This window comes from Podarcis pityusensis (genome assembly GCF_964106645.2).
Source record: "Podarcis pityusensis genome assembly, chromosome: 4".
Taxonomy (NCBI): Eukaryota; Metazoa; Chordata; class Lepidosauria; order Squamata; family Lacertidae; genus Podarcis; species Podarcis pityusensis.
The window spans coordinates 22,171,564-22,189,650 of NC_138027.1; the positions used below are offsets into that span (position 1 = coordinate 22,171,564).

The 18,087-nt window shown below is 43.6% G+C and overlaps 2 protein-coding genes and 1 long non-coding RNA gene across 3 annotated transcripts in view; 1 reads left to right on the forward strand and 2 right to left on the reverse strand.

Moving 5' to 3' along the window:
* The window catches only part of ALKBH8 (alkB homolog 8, tRNA methyltransferase), a 229,924-nt gene that overhangs the window by 156,793 nt on the left and 55,044 nt on the right, over positions 1–18,087 (reverse strand). The gene's annotated exons all lie outside the window — the stretch shown is intronic.
* SLC35F2 (solute carrier family 35 member F2) overlaps positions 2,225–18,087 on the reverse strand; it is a 28,437-nt gene continuing 12,574 nt past the window's right edge. The window contains exons 4-8 of the mRNA XM_081002264.1: positions 16,742–16,901; positions 12,902–13,058; positions 10,373–10,425; positions 8,791–8,945; positions 2,225–4,776 (exon numbers count right to left, since the gene is read on the reverse strand). Coding sequence (XP_080858390.1) covers positions 4,528–4,776; positions 8,791–8,945; positions 10,373–10,425; positions 12,902–13,058; positions 16,742–16,901 — 774 coding nt within the window. The 3' untranslated portion in view covers positions 2,225–4,527. The remainder of the gene's footprint in view (positions 4,777–8,790; positions 8,946–10,372; positions 10,426–12,901; positions 13,059–16,741; positions 16,902–18,087) is intronic.
* LOC308475501 lies at positions 6,045–8,005 on the forward strand. Its single transcript, XR_013985269.1, has 2 exons — positions 6,045–6,801; positions 7,060–8,005. It is a non-coding gene; the product is annotated as an uncharacterized lncRNA (long non-coding RNA).

The window sequence follows — 18,087 nt, forward strand, 5'->3', positions numbered from 1 at the left end:
TTGCCGATCAGAAGGTCGATGGTTCGAATCCCCACGACGGGGTGAGCTCCCGTTGCTCGGTCCCTGCTCCTGCCAACCTAGCAGTTTGAAAGCACGTCAAAGTGCAAGTAGATAAATAGGTACCGCTCTGGTGGGAAGGTAAACGGCGTTTCCGTGCGCTGCTCTGGTTCGCCAGAAGCGGCTTAGTCATGCTGGCCACATGACCACCAGCTCCCTCGGCCAATAAAGTGAGATGAGCGCCGCAACCCCAGAGTCGGTCACGACTGGACCTAATGGTCAGGGGTCCCTTTACCTTTATCCTGTATTTTATTCTATGAACTGCCCTGAGATCATATGATGAAGGGTGGTATACAAATCACATACATACATACCTTTTGCGGGAGTGTATTCCATCTGGGAAACCCAGCCAGATGGGCAGGGTATAAATAATAAAATTATTAAAAATATTATTATAACTATTTGCTGTGTGAAAAGTACCTCCTTCTGTGTGTCCGGAAATTTCCAGAATTCAGCTTCCTTGGATATAATATTCCCAATCATCATCATCATATATCTTGTACTGTGCTCTTCTCTGCACTTCTGAGTTCTACTGCTTATGAGACTGGGAGAAACACTTTTCTCTATCTGCTTTCTCCACAGCATAATTTTATAGACCTCTGCCATGTCTCCTCTTACTTTGCAACCTTTCCTCATAGGGGAGCTGCCTAATTGACTGGTGGGAATTTGCAGCTTCAAGTGTGTTAATAGGCACTAGGTCAGGTGACTTTAAGATAGGGTTGAACAAATCCAGGGACGACAGGGCAAATCAAAAACTGCCAGTTATGTGTAAATGGAACCTCTAGTTCCAAAACAGCAGATACAACTCTGGGTACCAACTGCTACAGAGCAAATTTTCTGCTTGAAGGCTTCCCAGAGGCATCTACAGGAAACAGGGTGCTACCTTTGGTCAGATCCAGCAGGGCTCTCCTTATGTTATTTTCTTAAAGGCAGAAACACACAATCAATATAATTGCACGAAAATGCACTTCCTGGACCGTACCACTTCAGATTACAGGAGAGATATGAATGTCATACTTTTTTTGTAAGCCCATATATATCCATATGGCAAATAAGCTGCCACCTATGGTCTTCTTCACTGATAAATAATAATAAAAATAATATGCTTTTATACATGCAAGGTGTTCCTTTTATAAAAAAAAATTCCTACAGGAAGTCAAAGATGCAATTTCACCTCCCTGCAGTTTCAAGTGGAAGAGTCCAGCAAGAAAGAGACACATGATGATCCTGCTGTTCTTATAGCTCAATTGAGAGGCTGTGGCATGTCAGAAATTGGGAAGATTTCCCATGAAAAGTCTTTCCCTGGAATCTACCCAGCGCACACAGTTCCCCATTTCAGTTGTTAAGCATTGCATCCAGAATGCACAGAAGTGACAACTGCACCTGAACCCAGCATAATTATCTCAGGAAATGTCTCTACAGCAAAGCTGGACCTGCCTTGCTTTGCTACAGCTCATGTTTACCTTTCCAGCTGAGCAAACGCACACCCTCTCCTGACAACCAGGCACTTTGCTAAGAGAAAATGGTTCTCTGGGTGCCATCTTGTGGCCAGAAGATACTCTTACAAAATACTGAGCACCCATCTAACGTGTAATTTCTGGCTCGGCTCCACATTAAGGCACACTTTTTAGAGAGAATGTTTCTGGAGGGGCAAAGGAAAGTATACACTAGCGACACACAACAGGGATGGGACAACTCAGCCAGATGGGTGGGGTATAAATAAAAAAAAATATTACCATTCTTATTATGAGGAACCTACGGCCCTCCAGATATTGTTAGACTCCACCTCCCCTCAGTACCAGCCAGCATGGCAAATGATAAGGGATGATGAGAGCTCTAGCCCAGAATTTGGAGGGCCAGAGTTTCCCCACGCATGACAGGCAAGCACAAATTCTGAATTACAAGCTCACTGAAGAGGGGAGCAACCATAACTGATTGCTTTGTGTATTTCTGATGCACTGGTGGAGTGTAATCTTGTGAATTTGCTTGGATAACTTTTGATATTTTGCAAGGCAAAGAGAGGGGCAGGAAGCTCAAAATCGTTCTCTCTGAGCTTAATCGACCTCACAAGGTTGTTGTGACTTATAAAGGGGGGACACCATTAAGCCAATAAATGCTCTTTTGAGGAAGGGTGGAATAGAAACATAATAAAAAGGCCAGCCAGAGATATACTGAACGTCTATTTATTTTCCATCCTTTAAACAAAACTTTAATATGAATTCCATTCCCATTTTAAACATGCTGCCATGGAACTGTACAAAAAAAGGATCCAAAATCATCTCACTGTTTATTAAACAGCGTAAATCTTTATATAATATATTGATACTTCGCAGGGGGGACGGACACCCATGTATATCAAAAGAGCAGGGTTACACCATGGTCCTAAACAAGTTGAACTGAGAGTCTGAGTTCAAGTGGCACTTAATACTTAATAATGGCTAGGTGTGCGGCTCAAAAAGGAGAATAGCAGCCCCGGCACAAACTCCTCTGAATTAATAGTTTCAATGCAGCAGATTGCAGCCCTAAATATTTAGTTGATGAAATGAGCAACTCTCCTCAGATTCTAGTCAAACTGGGATAATAACCATCTCGATAAGGACCCACCCTAAAAAGCAACTTTATCACAGTGTTGCAGGATCAGCTTCCAGTATTATTATTCAACGGCGTTGGGCTTGAACTATTGTTCAAAAGCTATTTATAACAATAATATTATGGCACAGCTGGAGAAACGTTAGCACTGATCCAGAAAAAGCAAGGTAACACCCACAAACAGAAGAGAGTGCTGTTGCAGAGAAGTTAAGTTGGGGAGAGCATGAACACCATATCCAGGAACTGGGAGTATCACATGTCACCAAACACCTGCTGTCAGCTCCATTAGAGCCAATCATTGGTAGTGATGGGGAACATGGGGACGAGACCTCTGCCCTCAGTTTTGGTACCACCTTCCTCTTAACAACTGGTGTCAGAGCTGATGATCTGATGCAGGCATGTGGCTTTCTGTTGAACAGCACTGGAGTGTGTGAAAAAGCTGCCAATACTACAGTGCTGATCCTTTAGGCACAACACGTAGACCAGTTGAATACTTTAAACAGGACCAGTAAGTTGTTCGACTGGGAAGGGAAAGCAAGAAGGCCTAAATCAAATACCTTCTCCCCGGAAGTATTCAACCTGTTTTTCCTAGAGCTGGCAGCTAGACTGGATTTGGAAACGATGGACACAGTTTTGGGCCCGTGACTCATCCAAGTAGGGATACACGCATAGAGATCTGTGCATCCTAATCTCTCGCTGGATAGGGGCCCAAATATTGATTATGCTTCGACAATATACATGGTTACAAAATGTGCATAGGTCATGTACAATTGGTCCTGAAAGCATATCTTACAGCTGCAGAGGTGTACACCATTAGGCAAATTGTCAGTGAATGGATTTAAATATATATATATATATATGGGGGGGGGCTCGATACATTATTTATTGTGGCGAAAAAGACCACCTTCATATTTCCAAAAAGCTGATTTACACACAGGGGATTTTGCATCCCTCAAACTTAAAACACACCGAGTGTTTACCTGCTGAGCTCTCTGTCACCAGAAGGGGCGTGGTCTACTCTAAAGTATATCTGAGATCCAAAAGGACGGGACAATTTAATGAAGACAGAAACAGCGCCAATAGGGAGGCAGGCTCAGTGCATCCTTTAATTCAGATGGGTACATCCCAGGTCATCAGCATCAGTTGCCAGTGCAACCAAGTGTAATTTCCCGGTCTTCAAGTGTTAAGGTTCAATTAAATTATTGCAAAGATGATGAACAAACTCTGAATTTTAACTGTGTAGGAGTAGGAAATGGTTAACCAATTCAGTTTTTTATATATATAAAAATGTTTCTTGTCCTCATCGCTTAATATTTAAAGATGGTTTCTGGCTCTCATGGTCTTGTGGTCTAAAGACAGGGATTCACAGCTCTTCACAGACGCCTTTCTCTCTCTCCCTTTACAGTTTCCAGCTTCTCTTTCAGTACTGGCCATCTAACCTGTTTCAAGTCTCTCTTCCCTCTCTTCTTCTTTTGTCAGTCTTGTTCTTGCCAAAAATATTCCACAGTCCTTCAAAGTGCAAACCTTGGACATTGGATAAATTACTCAAAATGAGCCATGAGTGCAATTTGGTTTCTTTAGTGTTGATTTCTCTCTCTCTCTCTACAGAGAGCATTGTTAGTCATTCCCTTAGTTGTCCCTACCTTCTTATTTCCCTGTCAGCTCCAAGGATAGATCTTCAGTGAACATGACTTGGTACAGGTGGTTCGACTAAGGATCCGGACCTCATTATCTCGCGGTGAAATTCTAGACTTTGGCATGACCACAAACTCCACCGTAGGCACCTCTCCAGTTTAATCCAACCTAGCGCAGCATTACATTCATTATCTTTTGTTTACTGACATTTCCAAAGTAATTCCAGCAGCTGAGAGGCTGTGCTCTTCACAAGACGGTTAGTTTTGTGTCTAGCGCTTCCTCTGTCTGGCTTCCTTCCTTGCTGTGTTGTGCAGGTGAGACGATGGACACATTCAGGTGGTTCTCTTCAATTTTTAAGGCAAGATTGTCAAACCCAGTACTGGATCCCAGAGGCAAGCTGGTCGAGGCGGCCTCTGCACTGCGGGTCGGCGTTGAGCAATACATGATGAACCCCACCATTATGACAGCAAAGGCCAGGATATACAGTGCTGAAAACTGATAATATAGAAAAGAGAGGAGGAATCAGGGTGCCTGTAAAGACAAATGCCTTGCAGCCACAAAAATCACCTTAAAACTCATTTTATTTGCTGTGGCTTTGAACTGAGCAGTAATACAGGACTTTTATCTGCTTGGCATCGTTTTCTGCTGCTTTCTACCGTGTTGCCAATTGTTCTGATTTTTAAAGTATTTTTATTGTACGTTTGTATTTCAGAATTGTTTCAGTGGTGCCTGTTTATATACTTTTTTAAAAATTGCCTTTAGCTTGGACACCTCTTTAAATTGCCCAAGGGTGGCAGGAGGCAGAGGTATAATAATAATACTAGTATTAATAATGATTTTATTATTTATATGCCACCCATCTGACTGGGCTGCCAGGCTTCCAAAAAAAATAGTAAAACACAACCATGCCACAACATCAAAACACCTTTTCACTTGCACCTTTTCCACTTAACCCAAAAGGCCTGTGGACAGGGAGAGATGGAAAATTATTATCTCTTTATCATAGCTACATTTACCCCCTTTGCTCCCCTGCTCAAACTTACTGCCCACCTGACTGTTCACTGCTGATGCAATGACCAGTGTCTGAGCAAGGGAAAGGGAGGGCAGGAAGGGAGGTGGGAAGAGGAAAACAGGACCTCTATTTTCAACACTTGGCCCAACCCACTGCTCCCTCGAAACAGGGCATAGCCTCCAGGAGATGAGGAACACATCTCCCTTCCCAGGAGGCCCTGTATTCTGTCGATTGCAAAAGACCCTCTTGTTTGTCCAGGTCTTTGGAGAAGGCTGAATGTGGCTGATGGCTGGCTGTTCCTTGGGTGTTGTGCCGTGAATTCTGTGTTTTAAATTATTTTATTGATATTATGTTGCATATTTTCAAGGCTATAATTTGGCTCTTTTCTCTGTATGCTGCTCTGGGCTCCTAAGGGTGCAAATATAATCAATTATCATCATCATAGCTCCTGGGTGTTATTTTTAACCTAGGGGATAGCCCACTGTCAATCTGCTGGTGCCAGCCTTTAGCCTTTGCAGAGAAAAGGAGCCATCCTTTGAAGCAAAACTCCACCCGACCTCCTTTTCTCTCTGACTGTAGGAACAAGCACAGCAGAAGCAGCGCCAAGTTATCTGGGACTTCTGAGATAACAGGCAAGGTCTCCATGGCATATCTGATGTTTCATTGTGTTCTTGTATATTGTGCTGGAAGCTGCCCAGAGTGGCTGGGGCAACCCAGTCAGATTTGAGGAGTGCAAGTAATAAATGATGATGATGATAAGGAAATGGCTGTAGTAGCACCACTGCACCAAACCCAAAAGATGGAGGTGGCACTTTATCATCATCCCACCATGTTGTGTAGCATCCAGCTGGAACCCACCCAAATTAGGGGAGAAGCTAAGGTATCCCTTGCCAAAGTGATTGGCTAATGGATGCTGCTGGGAGTCCTGGTCTGGGGCCATAACAACTATTCTTCTTTAGAATCCCAGCCATCTATTAAGACAGGAGAATGCAATGCGGGGATTGGGAGGGTAGTGCCCTCCTGAGATTTTGGAGTACAGCTCACATCACAGGTGAGGATGTAGGGGGCCACATTTTCTCCTGCTAAAAGTAAAAAGATGCACTTCAGGAAACCTACACAAATTTATTCCGTGCTCCTGATGAACGCAGCCGTTTAGAATTAAGCCTGTCTCCCTGTCTGTCTCCTTAGGCCTGGCTTCTGTCTCTTGGTCGTGTTAGAGAGTGACAGAGTGCTGGGAAAGTGCTGAGGACTGGCTCTTGTAGATTTAGATCCCCATCGCCACTACCAGAGGTCACAATCGCCATTTGTGCAGAAGGGCACAATGTGCAAAAACAAAACCCTTTTGCTTTAATTATGTGTTTTGATTTTGTTTCATTACGTATTTTCATTTTGCATTTTTATACTGTGAACTGCCCTGAGATCTTTGGGGGGGAAGGACGGTATTCAAATTTAATAAACAAATGAATAAAATAATCCTGTGGGCAGCAGGGTTGCTAAAGAGCTATGTTGTTGTTGTTTAGTCATTTAGTCGTGTCCGACTCTTTGTGACCCCATGGACCAGAGCACGCCAGGCACTTCTGTCTTCCACTGCCTCCCGTAGTTTGGTCAAACTCATGCTGGTAGCTTCGAGAACATTGTCCAACCATCTCGTCCTCCCCTTCTCCTTGTGCCCTCCATCTTTCCCAACATCAGGGTCTTTCCCAGGGAGTCTTCTCTTCTCATGAGGTGGCCAAAGTATTGGAGCCTTATAGCTAAAGAGCTATAAGGAACACCTAATGCATATTAGTCACACAGGTGGGTTCACTCCTCACTGAAGACTTGCCTGCTAGAATGAACCCATCATTCAATAAATAGAAACACTGGAAGCTGCCCTTATACCACTGGTCCATCTAGCTCAGTATTGTTGACAGTGGCCTCCTGGATGTTTCAGACTACAGTTTGTATCTGCTCCAGCCAGCATGGCCAAAGATTAGGGAAGATGGGAGTTGTAGCCCAAAATATCTGACGGCACCAGCTGGGAAAGGCTGGTCTGTGCTATCAGGCAGCCTGTTCTCCAGGGTTTGTGGCACGAGCCTTCCCAGCCCTCCCTGAAAATGTTGGGGTCTGAACCTAGGACCTTATGCATACAAAGCATGCGCTAGCCAGGCAGAGGCATGAAAATTCATCAGCATCATAGAATCACAGAGTTGGAAGGGACCAAGAAGGTAATTTGCTCCAACCCCCTGAAATGCAGGAAATCTTTTTGCCCAGCGTGGGGCTCAAACCAGCAACCCTGAGATTAAGAGTCTCATGCTCAACTGACTGAGCTATCCTGCGGGCTGATGGGCAGGTGACTGACTGAAGCTTTAGAAGTGTGGAAAGTATGCCCTAATCCTCACAGAAACTTATTGGTCTTAGAAGCAAAGGCTGCTACTGGCTGACTTGGCCAGGTCTGAATGTTCCGACACTAATTAACTTAATGCGTTTCCCATGGATTCGCTTATTTCAGAAGGGTTTGCCTTTGCAATTCCATCATGCAGCTCAGTCCGTGAAGTCAGGGAGGAAAGAGCATGTTAACCATATTGCATGCAATTATTAACCTACATACGCAGCAGACCCGAGTATAATTAACTTTCATCCTGTCATAGATAATTGCATGGTGCACTTTGTCCCTAAATTCACATCTATAGCGAGACTATTAGGGCCAATTAAAGTCATGCCTGCATGTGCGTGCCACAATTCTGTAAGTGTGCTGAAAGAAAATGCCATTGTGATATTGAGCACAAAATTCTGCCCCAAAAGTACGCTTGTGTGTGTGTGTGTGTGTGTTGTTTTAGAAGCAAGTTCCTAGACCTCATACCTGCAACGATATACTTGAAATAAGTGGGCAATGCCTATTGATATAACATACTGAGGTCCAGCGCCGAGGGCCTTCTGGCGGTTCCCTCGCTGCGAGAAGCCAAGTTACAGGGAACCAGATAGAGGGCCTTCTCGGTAGTGGCGCCCGCCCTGTGGAACGCCCTCCCACCAGATGTCAAAGAGAAAAGTAACTACCAAATTTTTAGAAGACATCTGGAGGCAGCCCTGTTTAGGGAAGCTTTTAATGTTTAATAGGTTATTGTATTTTAGTTTTTTGTTGGAAGCTTCGCAGAGTGGCTGGGGAAACCCAGCCAGATGGGTGGAGTATAAATAATAAATTATTATTATTATTATTATTATTATTATTATTATTAGCCAGAGGAGGCACGAGACAAGGTTTCTGTGTTCTGCAAAGATCCTAGTCACTCCCCTCAACTACCACCACCAGGCAAAACAATGCAGATGGCCAGATAAATTATGCAAAGTTAGAGAAATTATGCTTAATTGATACCTGTCACAGAATTTTGCTGGGGTGGGTGCAGAATGTTAATTATTTTTAGCACAGAGCACGGACAGCCCTAGTTTAGATGCTAAGCCACAGCAATAATTCTCGAACATAGCTTAGCCCCAAATGTCATTGATCTGAAAAACTTGCTCACCTTGTAGTCGAAGAGAAAGAGCCCAAAGAAGAGGCTGTAGAGGTCAGCGGTCAGAATGCCCAAGTTGACGGATGTAGCGCTGGTTACTTTGATCACGACTGGCATGAAGCTGTACAGTCCGAACATGCACAGTGCAAAGGCCAGGAAGAGCAGCACTGCAAGGCAAGGCAAGGGCTTAACATTTAAGGCACCAAATGCTGCTAATAGCATAAAAGTGGGAAAGAGGAGGACAGTGTATTCTCAGGAGCATTAAACCCGTACAGCTACAGTGAGATAAGATGATAAGAGAGGAGCACTCCATGGTTGGACAAAAGGACGAACTATGCCAACATCCCATGCATGGCCAACTAGATGCCTGCTATGGGAAGCCCCAACACAGAAATTAAGAAATTAAGTGTTGGTGCTGACCTTTAAAGCCCTAAACAGCCTCAGCCCAGTATACCTGAAAGAGCGTCTCCACCCCCATCATTCAGCCCAGACACTGAGGTCCAGCTCCAAGGGCCTTCTGGCGGTTCCCTCCCTGCGAGAAGTGAGGTTACAGAGAACCAGGCAGAGGGCCTTCTTGGTTGTGGCGCCCACCCTGTGGAACGCCCTCCCATCAGATGTCAAGGAAATGAACTACTATTTGACTTTTAGAAGACATCTGATGGCAGCTCTGTTTAGGGAAGTTTTTAGTTTTTTAGGAAGATGTTTCATCTTTTATTGTGTTTTTAATATTTTGTTGGAAGCCGCCCAGAGTGGCTGGGGAAACCCAGCCAGATGGGCGGGGTATAAATTATTATTATTATTATTACTACTACTACTACAGTGGTACCTCGGGTTACAGACGCTTCAGGTTACACACTCCACTAACCCAGAAATAGTACCTCGGGTTAAGGACTTTGCTTCAGGATGAGAACAGAAATCGTGCCCCAGCGGCGCGGCGGAAGCGGGAGGCCCCATTAGCTAAAGTGGTGCCTCAGGTTAAGAACAGTTTCAGGTTAAGGACAGACCTCCGGAATGAATTAAGTTCTTAACTCGAGGTACCACTGTATTTGTATTATTATTATTATTATTATTATTATTAATAATAATAGTTCCCTTCCACTCTTGTTATTATTCGGCAACTACTATTCAGAGAGGTACATTGGTTCTGAATCTCCAAGTTCCGGGCAGGCCATTGTGACAAATGGCCACTGATACACTTATCCTCTCTGAACCGTACTCTCTTTATGTCTGGTGTGTCAATCAAACTGACAGGATGATTCCAAGTTCTAGGATTATGGAACAAGGAATGGGGAGGACGGAAGGTTACCTCTATCCAGTTCCTCCAAACATGATTTTATACGTGCATCATGATTCCTTACCCCACACCCCAAGTTGCTGATTTCCTTAACCAAAGAGGCTCTTCACAAGACACCCACACAGCTTTTGGAACTGAATAGGAGAACCTGGGGCCTCTTTTACTAATTACAAGTATCGCCCTATTAGGGATTGACCAGGGTCTGAGCAGCTTTCCAGGAGCAGCATGGAGTCCCACCCCCACAGCTACGTGCAAAGCAATTGCAAGGTTATTTGCTTCGGTGTTTCAGAGCACACATACCGACTTTCCAGTTCCACTGAATAGAAGCAATGTCTTTATGTTCCACAATGGCTCTACAGGGAAGGTGGGAGAAGGGGAAGGAAAGAAAAACACCGGCATTAAAATATGGGGGTGTGGTTTTCATAACGATCAACAGTTAATTATAACAGGCATTTAGGTTATGGATCAATCCTATGAAGGCTTTCTTTGACGCAAGCCCCCTGAATTAGGGAGACTTACTCCTAAGGCAGTGGGCATTGGATTACAGTCTCTGTGGACAACACACACAAGAGTAAACTTCTGGCACCTTAAATGATGAAGAGGTTTATTATGGTGCAGGTGAGCTGCAACACAATGTTGCTGCTTGTTTGTTATTTCAGCAACTCTATTCCATTCCCCTGGGCCAAACACCAGAATTTCATGGCTACTGACCACACTGGACTGATTTGGGGCTTCTTCCCACTTTGGGTTTTCCCCCTAATGGTTTTTGGTACTTCTGCAAATCTCTGGGTTGCCCCAAGACCACTGATATCTCCCTCTTATGTATGGGTGACACCATTTGGGCTACGCAAGTAGTGACTGGAACGAGGGGAAATGTTCCACCTGAAACTGTGTTGACTGAAGCCCACTTTATCGGCTATTTATTTTATTAAAATTATTATATTCCACCTTTCGTCTGCTTGATGGAGCCGCAGAAACAGCTAACAAACTTCAGTAAAACAATCAAAAGACAGCATAATAATCCAAAAAAACAACATCAGCAATCCAAGAAAAGCTGAAGCAGGCTGTCTCCTTGCTGAATCTTAAGGGCCAGTGCTGATCTCCAGGCAGTGACCAACAGTATTAGGACCCTGCTAAGACTATCTTCAGGATTTTAATATAAACCCATAAAATAGCCCCAAGGCTGCAATCAGCACACAGGCCTACTGCCACTTGTTTCTAGCGACTGCAGTGTTTGCCTGATCAAGAAGCAGAGTTTAATAATTGAAACATGTTTTTTCTTGTTGATCCATTAACAACTACCAGGTCATATTTGGCCTTAGTTAACTCTGTGGGATTAAAATGGTAATTGAATCACTCCCTTGGGAGAATCAATACTGTCTCATTCAAAGGCATGTTTGCATAATATTCTTCTTGGCTGGAACTAATTCATCAACCGCTGTAGATAAACACTTATTTTTTTAAAGGTGCATTTAATGCCTAGATGGTTATACAAAATGGGACCTGCAGCAAAATGTTGCAGTGTCATAGAATAGCAGAGTTGGAAAGGGCCACCAGAATCATCTAGTCCAACCGCCGCTGCAATGAAGAAATATTTAGCCCAACATGGGGCTCAAACCCATGATCCTGAGATTAGAGTCTCATACTCTACCGACTAAGCTATCTCAGTGTGTGGACTTCTCCTGTTCAGTGTTCCAGTTAAAACAGTGATGCCTTCTTCCAGAAAACTCAATTTCATTCTGCTCAAATTTTCCATCCCGTTTCCACCCCCACCACTGTCAGTTAAGCAAACTGTGCCCACTGAGCATGCTTGGTCTTCACTGGATATTTTTGGGGCAGGGGGAGGGGTTTCCATTCCTATGTACTTATGCAAACCTTGGTCCTTCCTAGAGCCTGTCATACTGCCCTCTCGCGCATGGATGGTGCATTTTCGGCCACATAAGGATCAATACTTGTAGAATGAGTTCACCATCAGCATATGGGATTACTTTAAGAAACACAATTAAGGGCCCTTTGCCAACTATCAACACCATAGCTTCAAGTTTCATTGGAAAGATGCATTTCCAAAATAGGGTGGTCACTTTTTCTACGGACAATGGTGCCTTTCAACACTACTATAATGGGCAGAAGTCGGTCAGGTGAACCGATCTCAGCATGGAGAGATGAAGCAATGGGAAGAAGTGTTGGGTTTGTGCTTACCACTCAACTGTAAAAGATGCAAAAACTCTTGTCTCTAAAAAGATGGCAACGTGACCCAGAAAAACAAGATCTCGGCCCAGAAATGATTAATCCCAAGGTTGTCTTTAATCCTACATCTAGTTCATTGAAAGTCAAGGAGATAATTTGCATGAATAATCATTTACAGAATTTGGCATTTCAAGGGACAGCATGGACAGCACGTAAGCCACAAAAAGAAAGTTAAAGACACACCAGGTACGAGAAGAACAAATCAGGTAAATACTTTGATGCCTAAGGGTGCAGGTCATAACCCAGAGATCCCACCCTATAACTTTATGTTATTTTTGATACAGAAGATAGAAGAGGTAAGCAAATGAAAGAGATGGTGGAGCGAGGTGGGGAGATGAGTAAGAGAAGCGATGTCTGCCTAGTCTCCCAATTTGGGAGAAAATTTTAATGTAAAGGTCTTCTCCAGGTTGCATCCTGGCAACCCCACAAGACGCCTTTGTTCTTGAACAGGTTAATGGCAATGCTAGCAATGGATTACTAATAACACACCCACCAATTCATGGAAAGGAAGAAATCATTCTGTGATGCAGAAGGTTTTTTGTTTTCTTAATTAGAATTAAAGTACGTATAATAGATCCTTACAGCTGCAGACCGCTGATAATAGTCCCAAACAAGCCCACCATTCCTAGAAACTCCACTCTGCTCAGATTTTTCACAATGTATTCCTCACTCACATTCGAAATGGCATATAAGGAAGCACCAAGGAGGACTAAGACATCGCCGATCACCACGTCGGTACCTGCACAGAAAATATAAATTGACAAGCACAAAAAGAGGGAGGCTGCTGTAAAATCCAACTTGCAGGCATTTTTAATGGCAAAATCAGGTATAAGCACACAGATCATTTTTCCAACTATTTATTCTTTCTTCCAAGGAGCTCAAGTTCTCCTCCTCCATTTTCTATATTCACAGCAATGCCGTGAGGTAGCTTAGGCTGAGAGTGAGCAATTGTGACCACCCTGTGAGCGTCATGGCTACATGGGGATTTGAACCCTGGTCTCCCAGGTCCTAGTCCAATGGTCTAACTACTACACCACATTGGCAACTACTGGAGTATTTAAGAAAGTGTGTCGGGTACTTGCCACAGAATCTATTTTCAGCTCAGAAGACATGACTGTGTTTGGACTTCATGATAAACCATAGTTCATAAACCATAGTTTATCATGGTAAAAAAAAAAAAAAACCTGCCACAAGGAGATCAGAAGTTTCTTTGTTTTATCCAATGCTGTCGTTCTGCTTGAGCAACAGCAGACTTCTGCTTGTGCAATGGAACATCCTCCTCCTTTCTCCAGCCTCCACACACCATCAAAATCTGCTCCAACGGGGGGTGGGTGGGTAGGCTGGAGCAGATTTGGGGTGGGGAAAAGAAGTCTCACTGCTCTGGTGGAACTCTATGCACATAGCACTGAATACAACTCTGTACTTCCAATTAACGCCCACATTTGTGTCTGAACTTTTATTAATTATTATTATTATTATTATTTATTATTATTATTATTTCTACACCGCCCTATACCCAAAGGTCTCACTGTGAAGAACTCTACACTGTGGTTAATTATATACAGTGGTACCTCGGGTTAAGAATTTAATTCGTTCCGGAGGTCCGTTCTTAACCTGAAACTGTTCTTAACCTGAAGCACCACTTTAGCTAATGGGGCCTCCTGCTGCGCCGCTGCTGCACGATTTCTGTTCTCATCCTGAAGCAAAGTTCTTAACCCGAGGTAATATTTCTGGGTTAGTGGAGTGTGTAACCTGAAGCGTATGTAACTTGAGGTACCACTGTATCATGGTTTGTAGTCGGCCTGCTTCAAACAAGTCTTCGTCTGCTGCTGACCATCAGATCTTTGGGGAAATCTGAATTCTAAACAAAACCTTCTTTTCTGAAATATGGTTTTGTGGAATGTTTAAGTACTGTATTGGTCAGGATATAGACTGGACTCCACCCCACCCCACCCCAAACCTGGCTTGGGGTGTAAGCCTATGTTTATTGTGGGTCAGGATATCTTGCTTTGCTACCTTTGAAAAAGATCTCTGTTTCGCAGTGCGGCCTACATTTGTGGGCAACTTATTTTCAGACCAATATGTACTACCTGTTAGTTGGGCACTTTAGGAAACCAAGCAAAATGTAGTTAAGGGAAGAACAAGACCTTAAGTTCCCCCTCTTACATTAACAGCCTAATTTAGCCCTTTTGTAAAAAAAATCAATACATCGATCTCCGTAAGTTCTCAGTAAATTCCTAAATGGATGCTAAGAGTATGACAGACCCTTTTTCGGTTTGCTTTTGGAGGCCCCGGGATTTAGAACTGTTTTACTAGCTGTAACATGATCCAGTTGTGGGATCTTGCTCAATATTGAATCAATGCTAAAAAAATGCTGCTCTTATTAGAGACGCAAGCTTTTTCACCCTGGCAGGGCTCCTGTTGCTTTACCCAGCAGAATTTGATGCAAGTGAAGTTTTTCCTATTGGCATGGCCGGGTTGTGGATTTCTGCCTCTCACACTGCTGTTGAGAGGCTCTGGAGATTTGCCAGGAAACTCTGGGCCTTTCTGAGCAGAGTGGCTTCAAATCTAGGATAGACTCTCCAACTGGAGCAAATCAGTGGAGCCTGAATGGCAGGTGAGAAAGATCTGACAGAGATCATAGCTAGGTTGCAGGTACTGTGGTAGGAAGCAAGCCTTCGCCCAAATCCATAAAAGGAGATGCCATCATTATGAAAGCATGCTCAGTACATTTCCATTCAACAAGGAAATACCGTATTTTTCGCTTGTGGTCTGCACCAGACCACTAGATGCACCTAGTTTTGGGAGGAGGAAAACAAGAAAAAAAAATATTCTGAATCTCAGAAGCCAGAACAGCAAGAGGGATCGCTGCGCAGTGAAAGCAGCAATCCCTCCTGCTGTTCTGGCTTCTGTGATAGCTGCGCAGCCTGCATTCACTCCATAAGACGCACACACATTTCCCCTTACTTTTTAGAAGGGAAAAAGTGAGTCTTATAGAGCAAAAAATATGGTAGTTGAGGTATTGTCAGCACTGCATCGGATGCTCACCAGGCCAATCCCGACTCTGCATAAGGTAGCTTCAGACATTCATTTATTGAAGTATTTCATTTATAATACCTGCCTGTCCTACCACAAGGTAGGAGACAGGAAGTTCTCCAACAGAACAGAACACAACAGGCTTTGTTTGAAGACCCAAGATAATGGAAATGACTCTGGGAGACTAGACCCCCAATATATCTGAAATGTTGAGCTAAATTTCCTGCCCTATAAAATAAGAAAAAAGCTAGCAATGTCCCACCCGTGGCCATACAGCAGGGGCAGGGAGGGGCGGTGGTATATCCTGCTAAATAATTGTTTTTAGGAAAGCTTGTCTTTAACATCTGATCTTACTGGGGATTTTAAAGTGTATTTTATGTAAACTGCCTAGAGGTTTTGTTGATTAAGCAGAACATAAATTGTGTGTGTGTGTGTGTATTAATCAAATTTCAGAGTCTTGGATTTTAGGATTATTACTTTCTTTAGAGATTTCTGTCCTTTGCCAAAAATACTCACAGGGCAGTTAACAAAAACAGGGTAACATGAAACCCTAACAAAACAGAAAGATTACACCAGTTCTCATGAACTGCATAATTAGTAATAATAGAAAAATTACTTATCCTATCAGACTCTGAAAGCCCAACAAAAAAGGTGCTGTTTTACCTGGAATCTAAAAGAATATAAAGATGGGGAGAGATGTACATAAGTTAACTCAAGAAAGTTTGTGGAAGGTTTCCTGCCCTCTCCCATTCCCCAGCCCCCTACATGCCCGACCCTACATTTTTCAGGAAGGCTCCAAGGGGAGAGAGACAGAAACCTTTGCCTCTCTGAACTTCCTTACCTTAGCATCCAAGCCAGAATATACATTTCAGAACCATGCAGTAGTCAGCAAAACATTTTCAGGCATTCCGATTCCATGCATCTTTTTATTTTTCAGCCAGTGATACCCAAAGCCCTAGCACTTCAGAATTCAGGCTTTCTCAACTAAGCACAGAGCAGCAAAGAACACTGATTGGAATTCAACACAGTACTAACTGCTGTAGGTGTGCAAGACCCCCCTCCTGCCCCAAACCTTTTCTGCGTTCCCCCCTCCCCAATCCTCCAGGAGCAGACTTAGGGGGTGTGAGGCGATTCACAGGGGGAAGGAGGAATGCCATTGCGTAAGAGGGCCTCATTCTGTGCATTCAACAGCTTACCTGAATCCCGCCCGTATATTTCCCCATCGAAACAATAACATGGTTATTATTTCCTCGAAGCAGAAATACTTGACGTATTCTGGAATTACTGAAAATCTGTTTCAGAGGAAGGATTTGAACACTCAGAGAGGACTCTCCCAGGGACACAATGTTTTTTGCATTTCACCATGACATTTTCTCCAGCCCTTACCTTCCCCATTGTGCCTCTCAGCTAACACGTCCGCACCGACCATGGTGCCTACTCCCAACAGGCAGACAGCAACCGCAATGAAATGGATCAGTTTGTATCTTGCGCGGAGGATGAACCACGATAAAGCCATCAGCACAGGAATCCCAAAGCAGTCTAGGAGCTGCCGTGTACAGAAAGGCATACAGTCCGGTCATAAAAAGGAAGGCACATGAGGACTAATAACTCCTCCAGGTAGCAAATATTCAAATTTTTTAAAAATGAAATTTGGAAAGAAATACAAAAGATTCATATCGGCTATCTTTGTATCAAGACTAAAAAGCTAGTCTAAATGATCTAAATAAAAAACACAGAGCAGTAAGAGCAGGCATAGGCAAACTTGGCCCTCCAGACGTTTTGGGACTACAACTCCCATCATCCCTGACCACTGGTCCTGTCAGCTAGGCATGATGGGAGTTGTAGAGTCCCAAAACATCTGGAGGGCCAAGTTTGCCTATGCCTGAGTAAGAGGGAGAAGAAGAAAATAAGAAAGAAAGGAAAAATGGGGGAAGAGGGAAAGAAAAAGAAAGAGGAACTTCCAATTCTTCATCTGTCAGCAGTAATAATACAGAATTATTCAACGCATGCACTCCAACATAACACCCAACAAATCCACCTTCTGTAAACCAACATTATCTTCATTCTTCAAGCCCAGATATTATAACTTCATTTTCTTTTAAATGCAAAAAGTCTCTAAGAAGTTTCCAATCCATGGGAAGACATCAGTAAATTAAACAAGGTCGAAACTAGCCAAGCAGTTTAGATGATGGGGCAGCAACACTTATTCCTGACGCATAAGGTACCTCTCATGCTTAGCATATATTTAGAATAACAGCATTGTCTGCGATGTTGATAGTTAAACCAGCCCTGCTCTACTCCCCCCCTCCCTCCACACATACATACACTGAAATATGTCTCCCTCCTGTAGCATCACTGACCCACAGAATTATATCTGGAATTTGCTGCTTGATCCGTTCACCCTGTTCAAGGAGAGACAGCAATAGGGGTGGCACTGTAGCTATTTTTAACAGTGACAGCCAGGTTGGTGGCATACAACATTGCCTTTAAACGATCTGCTGGCGTCAGCTTGTTCCACAGGGGCCACCACCTCATGGATCTCTATCTAAGGTGACAGAAGTTGCAATGTTTGCATTATGTTTCTTCTACAGCCTGGCCCTACACATGTTTACTCAGAAGTAAGTCCCACTGAGTTCAATGGTGCTCACTCCCAGTGGGGCCTACCAAGAATTGCTGTAGCTTTAATTACCAGGAAACAGCAGCGAGCATCTCACCATTATCAAGCCTCAAAA